Raw genomic sequence first — 18,522 nt, forward strand, 5'->3', positions numbered from 1 at the left:
AAGAAAGATAGCATGGATGCTCTTGAAAAGGTCAGGAATAGCAAAGGGGATTCCATGAAGAACCCTTCCTCTTTCCTGCCTTTCTGGAGAAGGGTGAGAATTAGAGCTAGCCATGCCAGGGTCCTGCTATACCCACTAAGGCTTGAATGGGGACTTCTTTAGACCTACGCATTTCCCTACCCGACAAGCGCTGACACAGACCTCACCATTCCACACAACCACTGAGAGAAGGGCCACACCATTCCAAGGCAGGGTGCAAATTCACAGAGAGCAGAAGTAGTGGGGGAAACAAAAAAAAAAAAAAAAAAAAAATCAGGCAAAAAAAACAACCCAAAAAAGAAGAAATAAAAATAAGCCAGGTATGACAAACATGCCACATGAAGAGAGTCCTCTGGAGTATGGAAGCACACGTGGAGCACATTTCTTGCAAGACCTGGAAGGGGTCACAGTCTATCTCTGTTATACTCATAAGGAAAAGTTACTGTTACCTATAAAACAAATGAGCAGATGGATCATCAGGTAAAGAACACTGAATGCTCAGAAAAAAAATATGTATTTTCTCTTTTAAAGAAGTAAACAAGGACTCTATAACAACAACTGGTTGTTTCTGGTCACCGAGACCTTCAGAAGTTGTCTCCTCTTCCATCTCTCCTACATATAAATTAAAAAGGGAAAATTAATGATGCAGTCTTTTCCACTGTCAATCAGTTCCTCAGCCTTGAATTAACCACATACTGATTTACACCAAATGAATAAAATGATGTGAGGAAAACAGTTGCTCAGAAATGGTGGAATACATTACTCCCAAAATGTGCTTAATACTTCTATCAACACTGTCTCCAATTGTTTAACCAATTATCTCCCACAATTTGATTTTGTTTTCTTTAAAACTTCAGCAGACATGAGCACCTTTGAATCACTTCATGTAATATAAATAACTACACAGATTACAATCAATTTGGGCTGTATTACAAGTTTGGTTCTTTCAAATCTGAAGTACTAAGGTACTAAAATAAACACAACACTTTCCAGCTTTAAAAATTTCTCAACCAAGCAAAAAGTATTTACCATTCTCCAAAGTAATCCAGAACACAGACTATACTGTTCACTAATGTACATTCAATCAGGGATACACTGTTATCACTAATCTAACATGAAATTTAGGTGTGCAGAAGACCATTCTGTATCTGTACCAACTTTAAAACACAATCATCAGTTACTGACGAATATGTTTAAAATATGAACTGACCCACTAGCTACTCTACTAATCCTAGGGTTTTATTTTGCCTGGAATTCTCTAGGGTTTATTCAGAAAACGGCAAGTAAACAGCACATACTCAGAGGCACAGTTCTCCATCAAGAAAGTGTTCCACAAGAACATGCAAAAACCCACACTGAGAGTACCTCATGGGTAGATCTAAAGAAGGTAAAATATGATGGAAGTAGTAATGCTGAAAGAAACACTAGGTGAATGTAGAGGCAGAAGTAATATGAAGAAAATAGAAATGTGCAGATTTACTTGTTCCAGTCAACAACAGTAACTAAAGTTTATTGATTTCAGTTTCAGCAGCTAAAAATCCATTCAAACATTTGTATATGATACAGACAACACTATCCCATATTCAAATTTTTATCAAAGTAATAATATAGGCTAGGATTTTATCATAGTCATTGTGATTTACTCATCAATTTGTACAATAAAACCTGTTTTGAATATAAATATTACTAAGTGCAAATAGTTCTTTTAATCCAGTTCTAATTTAGCTGTTCCATTGTATGGAAATATCTAAGTAAAGAGAATGAAAAAATATAACCGTTAGCTACAAAAATAGCTGGACACATTCTCAGCCACTGTCTCTCAACTGTTCCCTTTATATCGACTATAAAACTATTTCCAACACACTAATCACATCTATTCGGAAGAAACTAAAATTATATGATTTCAAACTATTTTCATTAGAAAAACAGTTCTTTAACAACTGCATTTATTCTTCTACCTAATTATATACTCTTAAAGGCCAAATACTCAGTCAGCATGAAAAAATACCCATAGCCTTTTATTAAAGGATAAAGGACCAGATAAGAGTTCATAAGAAAAATAAAGATGCTCTTTGCTCTACCAGCAACACTGTCCAATAAAGGAAATTATATTTCATTTTAAATATCTTAAATACATATATGTCGAAGTCTTAGCACCTCCATACTGGAGACTTACTGCAACTAAGTCTGTTCATGTTACAATATTCCAGCATTGTAAGTTGCTGGACTAGCATAGCTAGTGTTTCCTTATAATATTTCATGTAACAGCCAAGATGTTAAAAAACCTCTACCTTTCTGAAAAGCTCTCCCCTAACTCAATACTAAGTAATGTATTACTCCTCAGCCCTGCCAAGAAATCTTACCTACATAGAGTATTATTGTGACCAACAGTCAAATAAAAAAGACTGAACTGATGAATATTTGATTCTGGTATCTAAGGACAGCATTACTCAAATTAGAGGACTAACACTACCTTTTTTTTCTTTTACCTATGAACCTGTTACACTTTGTATGCAAAAGCTGTTTATTAAATGCAAGCAAAACCCTTGATTTCCTGTTTCATAATGGTCATGGTCTGATCTTCTCCATATTCAATGCACACTTCCACAAAAAAACATAATCAATTTCAAGTACAAAGCAGCAGCTATCTAATCCACAAATCAAAACTACAGCAGTGTTCTGCTCTTCCTAAAACAATCTTGAAGCCATGATTATATTAAAGACACAGATATGAGGGGATTTTTCAACTTCCAAACAGATATGCAAACAAAGTGTTACAACCCAGGGGTGCAGGTAAATCAGTAAGCAAGCAAACTATGTGACGTTTGTGCAGCGTCCTCTCAAATCCTGCAATCCCTTCTAGAAAGTCTGGGTCTACATCTCCCTCTTCTTTACTCATGTTCTTCTCACATGGCTTGGTCTCAGAAACTTTCCATGCCTGTAACGGAAACTTGAGCCAACTTCTTAAATGTATGATTTCTTCATCTCCACTCATCATCCACTTCTGTTTCTGAGAAGCTCCTCATCATGACACCTGTATCTCAAGAAGCAAAACAGGAAACATCACAGGGATGAAGCAAGGAAAGATGAATAATAATATGCCTCTGTGTCTTTAATAAAATCCCAACTTTCATTCAAGTTCATTTTAGGAAATAAGAGTTCCTTTCACAAAAGCAAAGTTTTGCCAAACTAGGTACGTAAATATCATGTGCTGAAACTGGGGTGACCAATGCAATCTCCTAATCTGCGCCTCTGTTCCTGATATGACGAGCAGGAAAAATCCTGTACCAGCTAGCCTCACATACTGTGGAAAACATCATCAGGTGCCAAGCTTGCAGAACTAGTCTGTGGCAGCCAGCTCAACTAAAAGAAACCACTGACCCATCTACTAACTTATCCACTACTGAAAACAGTGTGAGTTATCTTTACTCAGGACCCGTTTATCCAAGTATGTAGAGCTCCAGCCCACAAATGAGATGGAAAACAAAGATGTAAGCCTCTCCTCTACTTTCCCATCGCTCCCTGACCTACCCAACTTCCACAATATGTTTGCATTTTTACACACTTTACAGGTACTGGAGATGCTTCCTCTGCATTACAGTAGCTGAACTACAAGGTGACAAAGGCCTAATGTATTTTCAATGTGTCTTTGTCCCTAAAATCACATCATAAAGCTTGGGGTTGGGGTGGAGGGGACTTGCTTATCCGTTTCTGCCATCCAAAACTTATGATCGAGCAGGCCCACAGCCAACTGCAGCACGGTTCAGAGTCTAATAACAAAAAGGCAGAGGGATGACTCATCCACAAAATGGAGACGCAGCCATCTTGCATCCAAACAGGCAGCCCAAGCTATTTGCCTGCCTCATGATTTTGCCCAAATGCTGAATGAGGGGGTGCAGCAGAAATTATTTCTGCAATGCTCCCCAGCCATCAAGCCCTCAGGCACCAAAAGCATCCTGCCAGCCAGCTCTCAGTGAGACAGAAGCATGAAAGCAATTTTATCTCTCCCATTTTAAAATAAACATTAGCACCAAAATCTCCTCCTAGCAGAGGCAGAGCAGATCCTACCTCTTATCAGCTACCCTTCTCAAATTCTCAGAATTCCACCTCCCTCTGAAATCCTCCTTTCTTCTGCAATGCACTTGACAGCAACGTGCTCCATACATAGGGCACACTTCACTCTGAAAGACAGCATAGTCCTTTTCTTTGCCAACTCATCCCAGCAAAACAGTGGTTTGTTTCAGCTCTCTTACACTAGAAATGAGGGACAGCTGTAGACACAGAGTCCTATCCAAGCACAAAGAGTCTTGGCTTTGGTTCTTGCATACTGCAGTAGAGATGATAACTGAGCCTTGGATGGTCAAAGCAAAAAACCCTCTGACAACACTCTGGGTGTTGCAGCAATAATAGCTGTTAAATAACTGGCCAGAAATGTATTTGCAGTGCAGGGATTATATGTCAAAGAAAACTACATATTCCCTCAATTCTGAACTCTTGAAGAAGTCCTTACCCCTAAAAGTGCTTAGTAGGCAAACAGTCCTGAAAACCTGTCCCTCAGCGATCATGCCTGCTGTTGAGAAACATGCTATTGCTTACTCAGGAAAGGCAACTACCACAGATTTACAGAGGACAAAAAACCAAGGCAGCCACACATGTCCCATTAGAAGGGCATCCAGAACATGTCCAGATACCACCCAATTACTTTACACCACTTAACCTTTTATTATGAAGATCACTGTATGCAAGAAACAGAAACCACGATTTCACTGTTCCCTAATCATCATAACTCCATATTCTCTCAGAGCACCAGAAATTAACTGCAGACAAGTAGTTCAATTTATTATTGACATCCTTACTCGTTACTCAGATGTCTACACTCAGCATATGCACCATACAGATTACAAGACATCCCAGCTTCTCACTGCTGCATGCGGAAGGAGAACTGCGGAAAAAGATTATTTATTGTCAGAAAGATCTGACACCGGCTGTCACCTGAAACAACCAAGGAATTTCCAGTTTTCTTTTGAAGAGACAATTTACTGGCAGGCCGGTGGTTCTGACTTTGATCTTCGCAGCAGCCAACACCAGCAGAAGAATTTTGTAGCTCAGTAACAAAACACAGAAACCTCACGGACTGTTAATTCAATTACAGTATTTTGGCAAGGAAGCCTTTCCCTTATACCTTGGGGAAAGTCTTCAGATTAAACAGTGCATGTTTTAAAGGCACATGCACCTCCGTTATTTGGTGTAACTGTTTATGCACCTAATTGCTTTGAGAGAAAAAGTATTCCACAGCAACTTGCTTGGAAGACTTATATTTTTCCTTGTTTTCCAAGGTTGCATAACCATATTGACTGTCCCATGTACAGAGACGTAACTTATAAGGCCATTTGCAACCTAATCTGACAGAAAAGGGTAGAGATTTCACAGATGCTCAATTCCTACAACAGGTTTATAGAATAAATAACCAAGGTAGCCCCCTAAGCCATGTGCCCAGTTCACAAACATCAGGGATACATCACATTTTGATTAAATATACCCCAAGAACTACAAGGCAGTGAGAGGCTGCTCAGACACTATGCTGCTGGAAAAATCAGGGATGCTAACGGCACAGGGATGCTAACGGCACTTCTTTGTAAAGAAAACAAAGAAGGGAGGATGCCTAAGGTATCACAGTGCCACCAAAACTGAGAAAGCTGCAGCAAACTCCTCCTCACTAGTTCAGCTTCTCATAGAGCTACTTTTCAATTTACTGAGCAGTACAGCAATACCTTATGTGCTTATCACAGCTTCCATCTTTAGGGGCTGCTGCTGACATGTTAGCAGCACTTCTCAGGATTCATTAAAGGCATTTGGTCAACAGCTGTCCTCTTTTACCAATAAAAACTGGAAAAGCAGACATAAACTGCAGCACAGGTGGCCTCAGAAACCCCTGAAAAAATAAAAATGCTTCTCAAACCTTTTCAACAAGATCCTCCCCAGGCAGGGTAAGCTAAGCACTGCCACAACAAGTCAGACTGCTGGTCCATCTGTTTGAGAATCATGCCTCCTGTGATCGGCACCAGATGCTTCATAAGGTGGAACAGCACAAGTAGTGAACAATGATGCAATTCACCCAAAGGGGAAATTCCTTCCTAACCTCATCAATTAGCATGCAGGTTTAATATGCTTAATTTATTTTTAATCCTATTTACTGCAACTCTGGACATTGTCACTGTATATGTATGAATGTCCTGGTCTGCTTGGAATCCAACTAAACTTTTGGCCTCGGTAATATCATGTGATATAATTATGCCAGGTTTCAAATGTTCCAATGTTCATTTAAACATCCCTTTGTTCTTGCACTATGGGAACTAACCCAGGTACTCACCACCTCTTACCCTTCTAAGTGCTCCAGCTCGGCTTGTGCCATGAGCTCCCACGCCACACTGTGTTCTGTTACAGAGTGGGAACATAATCTGAGGGCCTTTAAGGCAACATTTTAGCATCTTCTATCAGTTATGCAGCAACATTTCTATAGGCTAGATTGCTGGGATCAGCTAGCCCCTACCAGCTCTAACAACATTTCACCTCTTCCAGGTCTTCCAAGCTCACTTTTCTGTTGTTTTCCACTCCAGAGCTGCCCTCCTTATAAGCAAACTGTTTCTGTTTCGCCCTCTGTGGTTCTCTTTGAACCCCCCCTGACAAATTTGGATACATTTAGTTATAAAAGAACAGAGAAGAAGCATACCATGCTGGGCTTTTCAAGGTCACACAGGAACCTCTCCCTCTGAGCAAAGAATTCCCCTCCTATCTCCATGCCTGAATAAAGAACAACAGTGTCCAACCAAGCAAAACCAATCCCATTTTGCCCTGGGCTGCTGTTCTTATGAACTGCAGGTTCCTCAGTGCAATAGTAACTTTATCCTGTGTTGTTACTTCGGGATGAGCTCACAATGTATTCACTGTGATTATAATGCCAAGTACTTACTAAAACTCCAGTGCGACTAGTCACTGCCATTTCTGCTCACACAACAGTTGCAAAAGGCATCAAGGTATAAAGCCACACCTTCATTCAACCAAAAATCAGTGGGAAAAAAAAAATAAAAATAATATATATACACATATATAATAGTGTATGCAAACAACAGACAAGGAAGGGAGACTCTTAAGGCAAACTTGAGGTTCAGGACCTTCTCATGTCCACAAAACATAGTCCTTTCAGTAACTCTTTGGGCTAAATTTTCTTCTTTCAGCCTCTGGAGCTAAAACTTTGGATGCCAGGCCACAGGTTCTTAATACCAAAGTCTTTAGGAGAGAAAGAGTAGGTAGGTATAGATGATATCTCATGGGAAGATGGCCCCCCAAGGAGATGACAGCGCTTTTACAGTATCTGTAAGAAACACCACATAGCCATCACTATTTTACCACAAGTTTTTTAATTACAGGCTTGGAACTGGTGAATTATGACAAGAGAATACTTCTTTGCCTCAACCAAAAAGAAAATTACACCACTTCATCCTTCTTTAGAAGGATCTTCAGGCAAGCAATTGATCAAGGGAAAACTCCTGTTCCAGCCTATGGTCCATAAACAAATGATGCTCTTTAATGATCAAAATAGCACTAATAGAACTGGTAATAAGAACCATGTTGCCAACTGTTAGCTCATTAATACAACCATATGCAACTCTTGTCTCTGTTTGAGGATCATACACTGATTAGAGTCAAAAAATCACAACTCGTAACAGCAACGTTATTGTCTCATTGCACACTTCTCAGTGACCTCCCCATACTGTTCAATACCTCTGCAGCAGTCTTAGAAACTTTGCTCCAGAGCGATAATCTTAACACCTAGAAGGAGGCCATAAATGCTTTCCTGTTCTATCTCACATGTGCAAAGACGACATACTGAACTGCGTACTCCTACTCATTGCTCTTAGGCAATGCTCAAACAGCAGTCCAAGCCACAAGTATCAGAGGACTGCCATACCAGCATCTCCAGCACCTCTGATCAGCCAGCAAGTGGTTTGCCTTTGGCATTTCAGGACTTGCTGAGGTTGAAAGAGAAGACAGTAATGATACAGAACAATTCCCCCATCAGCAACGGCAAAAGTAATCTTGGAGGCCTTGAGTGCAATGCTTTCACTGCTTCTGGGTTGTTACTGAATATAAAGTAAAAAAGACACAATATTTTCGGTTTGTCACACACAAAGCCAGAGTTTGGGTAAGGAAACCTTTTAACGGACTCAACAGCGGTATTTTTGGTTGCTAGAATTCTCAATCTGCTGTGCTAAAATTAGCTTTAAATAAATGTGCGATACAAGCAGCACATACTTTGCCTCAGAAAAAAAAATCCACTGGCCTCGTACAGATCATGTGAACTTGGTTACTTAGTTGAGCTAAGAACATCAATTATTCCAAGCCTTATCTGACTGTAGATTTGCATCTGTTTAGCAATGGCATTGCCACATATCAAAATGCATGATGTTTAAAAAGCCACAGCTCTTTTACCAAAGAAAGGGAAAGCTCCTGCAAGCACAGTTGCTGCCACTTGACGAGATGGTTATGCAGAAAAGAGATAAGATTGAAAAAGCCTGCGCCACTGTCTCTACCCTTCCACCCTTCCCTCTGAAAGGAAAAATCAAGTCTTTCTCTTCTGTCAACCCATCCTTCCTTCCATATTACAGTATGAAAAGAAGAAATTGGATGTATTGAATTTTCACTCCCTGACACCAAAGCTACAGAAGATGATATTCTTTCAAGCTTTTCATAAATCAATTAAAGGATTCCCTAAGTTCTGCTCTGCTTTTACAACCAGTGTCACAGAAGTTGGTTCTATTATTATCGCTCACCAGAGCGTGCATCACAACCTGAGCAACGGCAAAACAGAGTCATTCAAACATAGCGAGCACAAACTCTGTGCTGGGCAAAGTTCACAGCAGCTGTTCGGGTCCCAGAAAGACATCTGAGAGAAGCACCATAAATAACGACATCACATGGAGGCTCCCATTGCACAACCAACATACATCTTCCCTGCTCAGGAATTTATGCTTCACACCCTATGCTGTCAGTCAAGAGCATATTACAAACTGTGTTTTCAGGATGATCCAGAGGATATTTCAGAAGGTAACACAGCCATCCTGCCGGCTGAGTCTTTTCAAAATACTCCTTCTATTCCATTACAAAAGAGACAAATGTTTCTATAATCTCATCCAAACCACGGTCTTTCTCAGGAGCAAACTATAGGTCCATGCATACCTTTAATATACCACAGATGCCCAAAACCAGTTCCAGCAATTCTGACAGAAACTCAAAAGGACTGCTACTTCACAGGCTCAGGATCTAAGTTTTTTTTCAGATGTACAAATGTATTTTCTCAGGCTCCAATTTCAGCAAATCCCTAATTTGAGCAGCCCCTTTTTAGGATTCTTAATTCATTTTACTGCTAGATTAAAATTAAACCCAGTTCTCCTAAAACATCTCATTCCCAGGCCTCTGCAAGGGGAGAATCACTTTTCAAAGCACTGCCTAGCTATAATTGAGAAAGAAGCTATATGGCTTTTTTATAAAAATGAGATTTTTTTCCCCTTTCCTAGAGCTTTTGCCACAAATTGCCTTCTAGGGCTTGGTTCAGAAATTCCAAGTTCAGTTTATTGTTTTACTCATTAAGAACTAACTCCTTTTAGCAACTCTATTAATCTTGGAGTTTGAAGTTATTTTTACTAAAGTAACGCCCAGAATTTAGATATTCCATAAAAAGATCAGGAATTATTTTTATTAAAGCAACACCCAAGGTTTAGACATTCCTTGCAAAATCCAGCAAAACACCTTCATTCTTAGAAAGGTTCTTAGCCTTTTCCTTGTAAACACAGATTTCAGAGACAACTGAGCACCAAGAAGTTTTATCAGCCTTTTTTAATTAAAGAGTTAAAAAAAGGGGGTATTAAGGCAGGATTTCTTCCTGCTTATAAAAATCCCGAGCCTTCTGCTCTTAACACAAAATGTGGCTTCTTCCTCCTCCTTTCTTGTCTTCTGTCACGGAAGAAGTAACACCAATTTCCATTCCCCAGCAACAGATTTCTCATGAGACATTTACCCTGGCTCTGGGGTGCTCTGCCAGCAGTCAGTGCCTCTGGTCGTACTCAGCATCTGTCCCTCAACCAGCAGGGAGACCCACCAACTCAGGCCACACCAGTTCCTGATGGAGCTTTTTAGACTACAAGAAACTTCTTAGCATTCTTTAGCCACAACAGAAGTGGGGCTGCAAAGTAAAGGATCTTACCTCCATTCTCAGGAGCCTCAGGCACTGAAACCTTCTGCTCTCCAGTGGCAACCCTGTCTCAAGGACAAGATGAAGTGCTGCCTTTTTGTTTGAGCAACTAGGCTGATAAACTAGGTGACATCACTCAGGTTCCTTACCATGACTTAAACACGGTTTGTGTTTGGAGGGGAAAGGGAATATCTTTTGATCATTACTTCCGATCTGGAGCATAAGCAACCGCTTTGTCAGCAAGCCTCCTTCAAGCGCTCTTGCTCTTTAGGCACAACAGGCCAAAGACATCACAAAGTTAATAACAGGTTTTCCACCAAGGCGCTTCTTCCCCATTGAAGGTGGCACGTAGTGACAATTTTCATCCCTTTAATGTAGTAATTAGGGCTGGGGCAAAATCTTTGCAATTCCTCCGGCAGAGAGGTTAAGTTGCAACATACTCACCTTTCTCTCTGCAGCGTGTATAATTTCAGCTTGCTCAATAGCAGTGGCACTCCTGAGTTCAGGAGGACTTTAAAAGGAGCGATTATGCTCAAGGAAGTAAGCTAACATGAATAAACTGCCCAGGCAACAGGGAGACATTCCAGAGCCCTGTGCTGTCACCAGGCTTTTGGCCAATGCTGCTTAATCATATATATGCAAAATGCAAGTTACAGAAAGATGCATCACAGGTTAGAATATTCTCAGTGAATAATTTTACACTGCACTGAAGATGCTTGCCCTCAAACTGTCCTCAGAGGAAGGCACTGGAATCTTCTCCCCATTTTCAGAGCTTCTACCGGTGTAAGCAGTACAAGTGGTACAGCAAAGGCTTCTCTGCAGGTCTTTTCAGTTCATCAGGCAGTTTTGGAAGTGAAGTTTGAGAGCAAGTATAGCACCACTTAAGCACCACACTAATAAAATTTGTAACTCTTATGGCCATAAGGCACCAGGGCAGCTGCTACCAGCTACCTTCTCATCTAGGCTCAGCTGGCACATGCCAATTTACAGGATCCAGGTATGTAACACAGGACTGAAACTCAAAATGCTCACGGCACAGGGAGATATTTTCACTACAAGGCTCACAGTTTACAATGTCTTCAGCATTAAACACAGCCATGCTCATAGCTTAAATATTTAAGACCCTCTTGAGCCTTGTCACTAAATTTATAAAGCTCTATCTGAAAAGCTTTGATCTTCTATGCAGCACCAAGTATAAAACCTAGCCAGCCACATTGTACTTATGAGGAGACAACTTTCCCATCACTTGACAGATTATAGTTTTCACATCAGATAATAGAATCACAGTTGTATTTCCATCTACAGACTTCATTTACAAAGATGTGACTGTTCAGCAGCTCCCATTGGCACAAGACAGTGGTCAAATTCTCAAGAACACCCACATTCTAATTGAGAGACACCTGTTAATGCTTTTTTGCAGTGCCTTATAGACACAAAGATTTAACTGCCTTGAAAGCAGTTCCCTCACATGCTTTTGTGATCAACTTAAATCTACATATTATAGTAGCTTTTTAAAACAGCGCTGGGTAAGCTGCAAAGATTTGCCTCTGTACAGCATTTGCAAAACTAAATGAAACCAAAGATAACTTTGGCACAATATTTTTAAAGGTCACAAGCTTTCCCCATCCAAAACCTCTATCAATTCAGCATGAACAACTTTGCAAACCTGTTCTGTGCATGCCTACAAGCCCAAGGACTACAAATGGATACAATGAAGACCTATTACTTCTACTCTGTGCTTTTAGGCACCTATTTTTTATTACCAGCTAAAGAAAGCTTTTTTTTTTTCTAAGTGCAATATCACGAGTTAACTTAAAAATCACTGCAGAAATTTAGAGGTAAAATCTCAAAAGCCGACTGCACTTTCTGTTCCAAAGCATACTTGTATTGTAAAACTGAAATATAAAAACCTCCAACAAAGCAGGGTATAGTTTTGCTGGGATATAACTTCAATAGCTGCACGTAAGTCATGAAAACAAAACATGACCTGTCCTTCACTGATGGCCCAAGCAGCATTCTCCTAATGACCTAACATATAAAGAAGGTGCAGGCCTGGGAAAAGCTTTTGCTTTTGTTGCTGCTTCTCCTTAAAAATGCATTGCCTTCACCAAGTAAGTTTGTGAGATACCTGTGCCACTACCTCAGGTCCATGAACACAAGCAGAGCTGCAAGTCACTCAAGATTTCCAAGCGCTTCATGGTGCCCCAGCTCAGCTAATGGGAGAACTGTAAAGTTACAATCTTAGAAAGCCTTCTCCTATGAAGGCAGGCTGGGAGAGTTGGGCTTGTTCCGTCTACACAAGAGAAGGCTCCGGGGAGACCTTAAAGCAGCTTCCAGTACCTAAGGGCGCCTACAGGACAGCTGGAGATTGACTTTTTACAAGGGCATGCAGTGACAACACAAGGGAGAATGGTTTTAAGCTGACAGAGAGGAGATTTAGATTAGATATTTGGAAGTTCTTTACTATGAGGGTAGTGAGACACTGGCACAGCTGTGACTGCCCCATCCCTGGCAGTGTTCACGGCCAGGCTGGACGGGGCTTTGAGCAACCTGGTCTAGTGGAAGATGTCCCTGCCGTGGCAGCGGGTTGGAACCAGATGATCTTTAAGGTTCCTTCCAACCCAAGCCATTGTATCATCTATAAATTACAGAATCACTACAGGGAGGCAGACGGGTGGGTTTAGTAAACTGGAAAGAAGGGGGTCGTTCTGACACGCCGCTTTACTGGGCCATGCGGAGCTGGCTGCTGCGGGCAGCGGCCCGGCGAGCGCTACAAAAGACGCGCCATGAGGCGGAGGAGCTCTGCTGAGCTGCCGGCTCCCCGCCCGCCCGCTCGGGTTTGCCGAGCTGAAGGACGGCAGAGCCCGCTCCCGGCGCCAAGACCACGCTGCGGCAGCAGCGGGGTGACGCCGGGCAGAGGGTGCCCGCGGAGAACAGAAGGGGGAGTCCGCGGAGGACAGAAGGGGAAGCCCACCCAGCCCAGCGGCCGCAGCCTGCCCCCGGGGCCCCCTCCTCTACCCTCCCTCCCGCCCTTTCTCCTCAGGCGGCCCCTTCCCTCCCCGAGGTGCGCCCCCCTCCCGCCACGCGCTCCTCTCCGCGCCGACGGGGCGGGGCGCCCCCGCGCGCGTGCTCCGCCGCGGCCCCACTCACCGCCCGGCGGGCGCCCTCCGAGCAGCAGCACGAGCAGCAGCACCGGCGGCAGCAGCACCGGCGGCAGCAGCGGTAACAGCAGCCGGCGCGGCCCGGAGGCGGAAGCGGCGGCAGGAAGTGAAGTCGCCGAGAGGGGGCAGAGCGCTGCTTCCGGAGGCTGGACAGGGAATGGGACGGGGGTCACACAGGAGTTGGGCTATTGTACCGCCAAGTAGCGGGGAGCAGGCGCGGAGCCAGGCCCTCGAGCGGCCGGAGTAACGTGGGACGGGACGGGCTCGGCTCCGCGGTCATCCTCTGCCCCGTCGCGGCATGGTGGCAGCGCTGTCTCCCGCCAACACCGCCGCTGCTTCCCTCGGCTGCAGAGGGGAAGCTGCCCAAAGGGGCCGCCTGCGCGGCGCGGGCGACAGATCACCCGAGAGGGCCCTTTCCCCGGGGCGAAGCTGCCCAGCCGACCCCTGCCACGGCCCAGTCTCCGCGCTGATGTCCCCACGGGCGCCAACCCATGGATCACTGCCATCTTATAAACACCCTTTGGTGAACAAAGCCAGGTTTCCTCATGCCCGGACGGAACTGCAGTGCTTACCACTGCTCCAAGTCTGAATTTAGAAGCAAATAGGAAAAAAAGCGCTTCCTGGCCATACGCTCACTTCTCTCTACGCTGTTCGTTAGTATTCTGTTCACTACTTGGCCAATCACTTTGTTGGGATTTACAGCAGGATACATCTTCGAGTAGTTTTCATGATTAGATGCTTTTATTAAGAAGTAATTTCTGCAGTATTCTTCAAATTAACCGATTCTGTGATTTACCGAGAAAATAAAAGTAACGGGGGTGTGATGTCTCTTCTGTCTAAGCTGCCATCTTTATGCAGATTTCTATAGACAATCCCATTCTTCAGAGCAATGGAACTAAATTAAGCTAACCACCTTTGCTATTAACAGTATTGTACTGGCTTTCAGTGTCTTCAAGACATGCAATTCACTGTGTACTTCACGGTCCCAAAGTTCCTCCAGGAAAGCTTCACAGCCTTGCATACACACCCCCCATATAAACACAGAGCAGAATCTCTCTGCGCTGCCGCCTATGACATTCCTGGCTCGCAACACTGTTCCCCTTCACCAGGCAGTAAGGCCACAGTGTCTTCATTCACATTCACTGAATGCATTCAGCACATTCAACACTGAATTGAACAGGAGGGTTTGTAGGCAGACAGGTTCTGCCTTGCTTTCTCTAGGGTGCCATTACCAGAGAAGGCAGGAGCTAATTTCCAAGATGCCAGCAGACAGAAATAATTTAAAACATGGGTAAGACTGCACTTCTGTACCCGCAAAGGTTTCTCTGAACAGGTCTGCCCTGCGTTGGGTGCTTTCATGCGGACTGTTTCAGTAGCCCTCGGTTTGCTTCACGGGGCTCAGAGAAAAGCTACAGAGAGCAAACTTTTTAGGAAAGTCCCCTTCCCTTCCCCCTTGCCGTCAGCTCTGCACCAACTAAAAGGCATTGGAAATAGCTCCACACTGGCTCTTATCATCAGCACTGGAAATGTCTCCTGAGTTCCTACAATTGTGGGCTTCACTCCACTGAGAGCTGTACACTTTCAGTCTGCTTTGGTGGCTGCTGCTGCTGCTGTTCATACTTCCTTGCTGAAAAAAAGAAACACCGGTCAACACTGATTATACCATTTATTGTATACGTGTGTGTGCATGTATGCATACCTATATATATATGTGTCTAAACAGGGTTACAATCAAGAAGTAGTCTTAAGATTAGACAATGTAATGTCATCATTTAGCCACACAAGGCAAAGTTTCAGTCACCGGGTGGAGCTAGGCCTTTACTGTAAGGCCTTGGAAGGGCTCAGTGGTAGGGTCATCGCAAAATGTCACTAAATTAACTGCGGAGAACTATGATTCCATTTAGGCCTTTTTATATTAAAAAAAAAAAACAGACTATGCCTTCAGAAGTACTATTACAGATGACCTGAATGACTTATTAGTCATACAGTTGATCCCCACATCACTCGTTTCCTCCACAATACATAAGCCACAAGCTAACAACTACACTGACTCCAAAATTAATCTGGTTAGCAAGGCAAAGGCAGATCAAAGAGTTATGTGTGGTGGAACAAACACCACATCAGCAGGCATTCTTCCGTAGGAAGGACATCCTTTTTTCATTGAATCATAGAATGGTTATGGTTGGAAGGGACCTTGAAGCTCATCTAGTTCCAATCCCCTGCCATGGGCAGGGCTTCCTTCCACTAGACCAGGTTGCTCAAAGCCCCATCCAGTCTGGCCTTGTTTTCTTTTTCTACAAAATCCAATGGCCTGGTTTAAAAACCTTTGCATTTACTCTTTATATTTAGAAGGTGGGTTTCAACTCATTCAGTATTTCTTGCCCATACTCCCTCTAGGCATGCATGTATGGCAGATGCAAAGCAAGTACAGGTGTACTCTGAATTGGACCTCAGAGTATCAGAGGCATGGGGCTCATTCCTACTCCCATCCTGACCTTCAGTATTAAGATGGGAGCAACAATACTTGTCAGTACAGTAAAATTACCATTTATTTTTGATTTACAAAGTTGAATAACTTGTGATTCCACAGTCCTGTCAACTGTTACATATCCTTCCACGTTTTGGCAATATTCGGGCATTCCCAGCTCTTTTTACCTTCAACATCAGCCTTATTTTGACAGCTAGAAGGGCATCGCCTGGCTGCTCCCTCCCTCAATCCATGATTGCTCATGCTTCAATCCCTGCTCACGTGGTGCCACAGGGCCGGGGTGTCCCCACCGCACGAGGGCCGGCAGGCCGAGGCCACCCGGGGAGGGAGGAGCCCCCTCTTCCCTTCCTCCACTTACCGATGGAGTACATCTCCAGCTGTTGCCGCAGCCGTATCTTCTTCATGCTGTCGTAGAAGTTGGGCTCGGGCGGCGTCTCGGCGGCTGGGGGCAGGGTGAAGATGCGCATGATCCTCCTCTTGTTCCTGCGGGAGAAGGGGGACAAGGCGGTGAGAAGCCCGGCCCGGCCCGGCGCGGCAGCTTCCTGGCGGGAGCCCTCGCTCCGCCTCCGCCTCCCCCCCCTCCCATTTTCCTCCCCGGCCTGCGCTCACCGCCGCGCGTAGACGAGGAGTGCGAGGCTGGCCAGCACCACCAGTAGGTAGACGTTGGTGGCCTCGTTCCACGCTTCGTGCACCGAGTAGTCGATGCTGTCGCTATCGCCCAGCGCAGCCGACCCGCCGCCTGCCCCGGCGGCCACCGCCGCCATGGGGTACACCGGCCGTTAGGGGCGGGCGCGTGGCGGCGGGAAGTGACGTCACGGAGAGCAGTCGGGGCGGGTGTGAGGCGCACCGTAGCGGGGTGGTCGTGAGGGGCGGTGTGAGGGGTCCCCACGCGCTCCACACACACTTTTAGTTACCGGTCCATGGGGGCAGGACACAAGTAGGTAGCTGCTTTTCTCCTAGGGGAACGAACAGTCTTCGTTCTTTCACGGTGCTAGCGTCTGAGGTGAAACGCCGTCGGTGGGTGGAGGTGTGAATACAGCAGCACCGGAAGCCTGGCAGGGGTGCGGGCAATAGCATCTTCACCCGCTCTGTAGCAGTGGAATCGTGTGGGACCTAAAAAGGACAAGGAAGCTGGTGAAGGGTCTGGAGCACAGGTCTGAGAAACAGCTGAGGGAACTGGGGTTGTTCAGTCTGGAGGAGAGAAGACTCAGGGAGACCGTATTGCTCTCTACAACTACCTGAAAGGAGGTTGTAGTGAGGTGGGGGTTGGTCTCTTCTCCCAAGTAACAAGCAATAGGACAAGAGGTAATGGCCTCAAGCTGTGCCAAGGGAGGTTTATACTGGGTATTAGGAAAAGGTTTTTCACCAAAAGGGTGTTCAGGCATTGAAACAGGCTGCCCAGGCCAGTGGTGGAATCACCATCCCTGGAAGTGTTCAGAACCAACATAGATGAGGCCCTCAGTAACATGGTTTAGCGATGGACTTGGCAGTGCTGGTGTAGTGGTGGGACTTGATGGCCTTTACCAACTGAGTTGGTTCTATGATTCTGTGATTCTGTATAGCTCAGTGGTATGTGGTGGCAAGAGAAAAAGAGGTTCAGATTGTCACAAGCTTTTGATTTTCACACAGCAACTAAATTTGACAGTTTAGGTTGCAAAATAAAAACAGTACTTTCTCAAAAATCTTGCCTCCTTTTTTGTGTGTGTGTGTGCCAAAATGGGGGTTGCTGGACATTCAGATGCTGCAGCAACACAGCTTACTCCTATGCTCCATATGGCCTCTGATGCCAAAAAGCACAATTCTAGGATTATGCTTTGGCAGAAAAGGTGGGGCAAAGTAAGTATTTCAGTTTAGAAACTTGAAAAGAGGTCAGAACTGCACGTGAACTCAGTGCAGATTAACTAGGATGGGGATGTTCTAACACACACACACACACACTGGTATTTTTGTACTGCCTGATGGGGCATGTTTGAGCTACACTCCTGCTTCTTTCTATCCCCCTCCAGCCCTGACACTTCCTTTTACCATATCTTCCTTCCGACACTTAGAACTATTACAATGTAGACGTTGTGGATATGGTTCATCTCCCTTTGCTTTTTGCATGTGCTTATATTGTAATTATTTATCTTCACCTTTTGTAAGACAATAGGGGGAAAAAACAAGTATTTTTAGGGCATGATTTATCTAGCCTACATCAAACATTCAGAATGAGCCTCCCTGTGCACTTCCAGGAAGTGCTGACCCCTTACTGAGCAGAGGGAGTCTGGACACCTTGCTTGGATAGCACTCGCTTTGCAAATGATCAACCAGCCCAGCGAAGCTCTGTCCTTTGGAGAACCATTTTCTCAGTGCAAGATGTGCCAAGTCATTCTCTTTCCATGCTATAGAACAAATTCATTTTCAGAGGCCGCAGATCAGGGCATAAAAGGATATGAGTGAAAACAATATAAAAAAAATAAAAAGCACTGTTATGAGAAAAGTTCTCTGCCTCACATGGTGTGGGAAATAAGAGTAGAATAGCAATTAGACATAATTCTAGGTCATTAAATGGGGATGGCACCCATGCACAGAACTGTGGAAACCAC

At 44.2% G+C, this 18,522-nt stretch overlaps 2 protein-coding genes across 6 annotated transcripts in view; both read right to left on the reverse strand.

Annotated features, from left to right (window-relative positions):
- SLC20A2 (solute carrier family 20 member 2) overlaps positions 1–13,591 on the reverse strand; it is a 57,849-nt gene extending 44,258 nt beyond the window's left edge. The window contains exon 1 of one of the 3 annotated variants that reach the window (XR_009747692.1): positions 13,439–13,590. The gene's annotated coding sequence lies outside the window, so the exon portion shown is untranslated. Of the gene's footprint in view, positions 1–13,438 lie in introns of all 3 variants that reach the window. The other 2 variants (XM_061478799.1, XM_061478789.1) reach the window with 2 other exon arrangements.
- Positions 1,509–16,750, reverse strand: SMIM19 (small integral membrane protein 19). 3 transcript variants are annotated; one of them, XM_061478888.1, is made up of 3 exons: positions 16,547–16,750; positions 16,296–16,420; positions 1,509–3,073 (listed from the first exon to the last, which is right to left on the reverse strand). In XM_061478888.1, exons 1-3 carry the CDS (start codon positions 16,699–16,701, stop codon positions 3,021–3,023), a joined length of 333 nt encoding a protein of 110 aa, XP_061334872.1. In that variant the 5' UTR covers positions 16,702–16,750; the 3' UTR covers positions 1,509–3,020. The 3 variants fall into 3 exon arrangements, with proteins under 3 accessions (XP_061334872.1, XP_061334863.1, XP_061334855.1); XM_061478879.1 differs by having other exon boundaries at positions 1,509–3,079; XM_061478871.1 differs by lacking the exon at positions 1,509–3,073 and adding an exon at positions 14,169–15,076 and having other exon boundaries at positions 16,547–16,748.
- Between the last annotated feature and the right edge of the window lie 1,772 nt (positions 16,751–18,522).

The sequence above is a fragment of the Pezoporus flaviventris genome, unplaced genomic scaffold, assembly GCF_033815535.1.
Source record: "Pezoporus flaviventris isolate CSIRO_AGI_PZ_B2104156 unplaced genomic scaffold, CSIRO_AGI_Pfla_v1 ptg000002l, whole genome shotgun sequence".
NCBI classification, from domain to species: Eukaryota; Metazoa; Chordata; class Aves; order Psittaciformes; family Psittacidae; genus Pezoporus; species Pezoporus flaviventris.

Bases quoted from the DNA above. Each gene is read 5' to 3' on its own strand.
- SMIM19 (XM_061478871.1), bottom strand. From the start codon at position 16,701: ATGGCGGCGGTGGCCGCCGGGGCAGGCGGCGGGTCGGCTGCGCTGGGC. The intron at 16,421-16,546 runs GTGAGCGCAGGC...CTTCTCCCGCAG, and splicing joins CTCCTCGTCTACGCGCGGCG to GAACAAGAGGAGGATCATGC. The intron at 15,077-16,295 runs GTAAGTGGAGGA...TCTTTTTTTCAG, and splicing joins GCTGGAGATGTACTCCATCG to CAAGGAAGTATGAACAGCAG.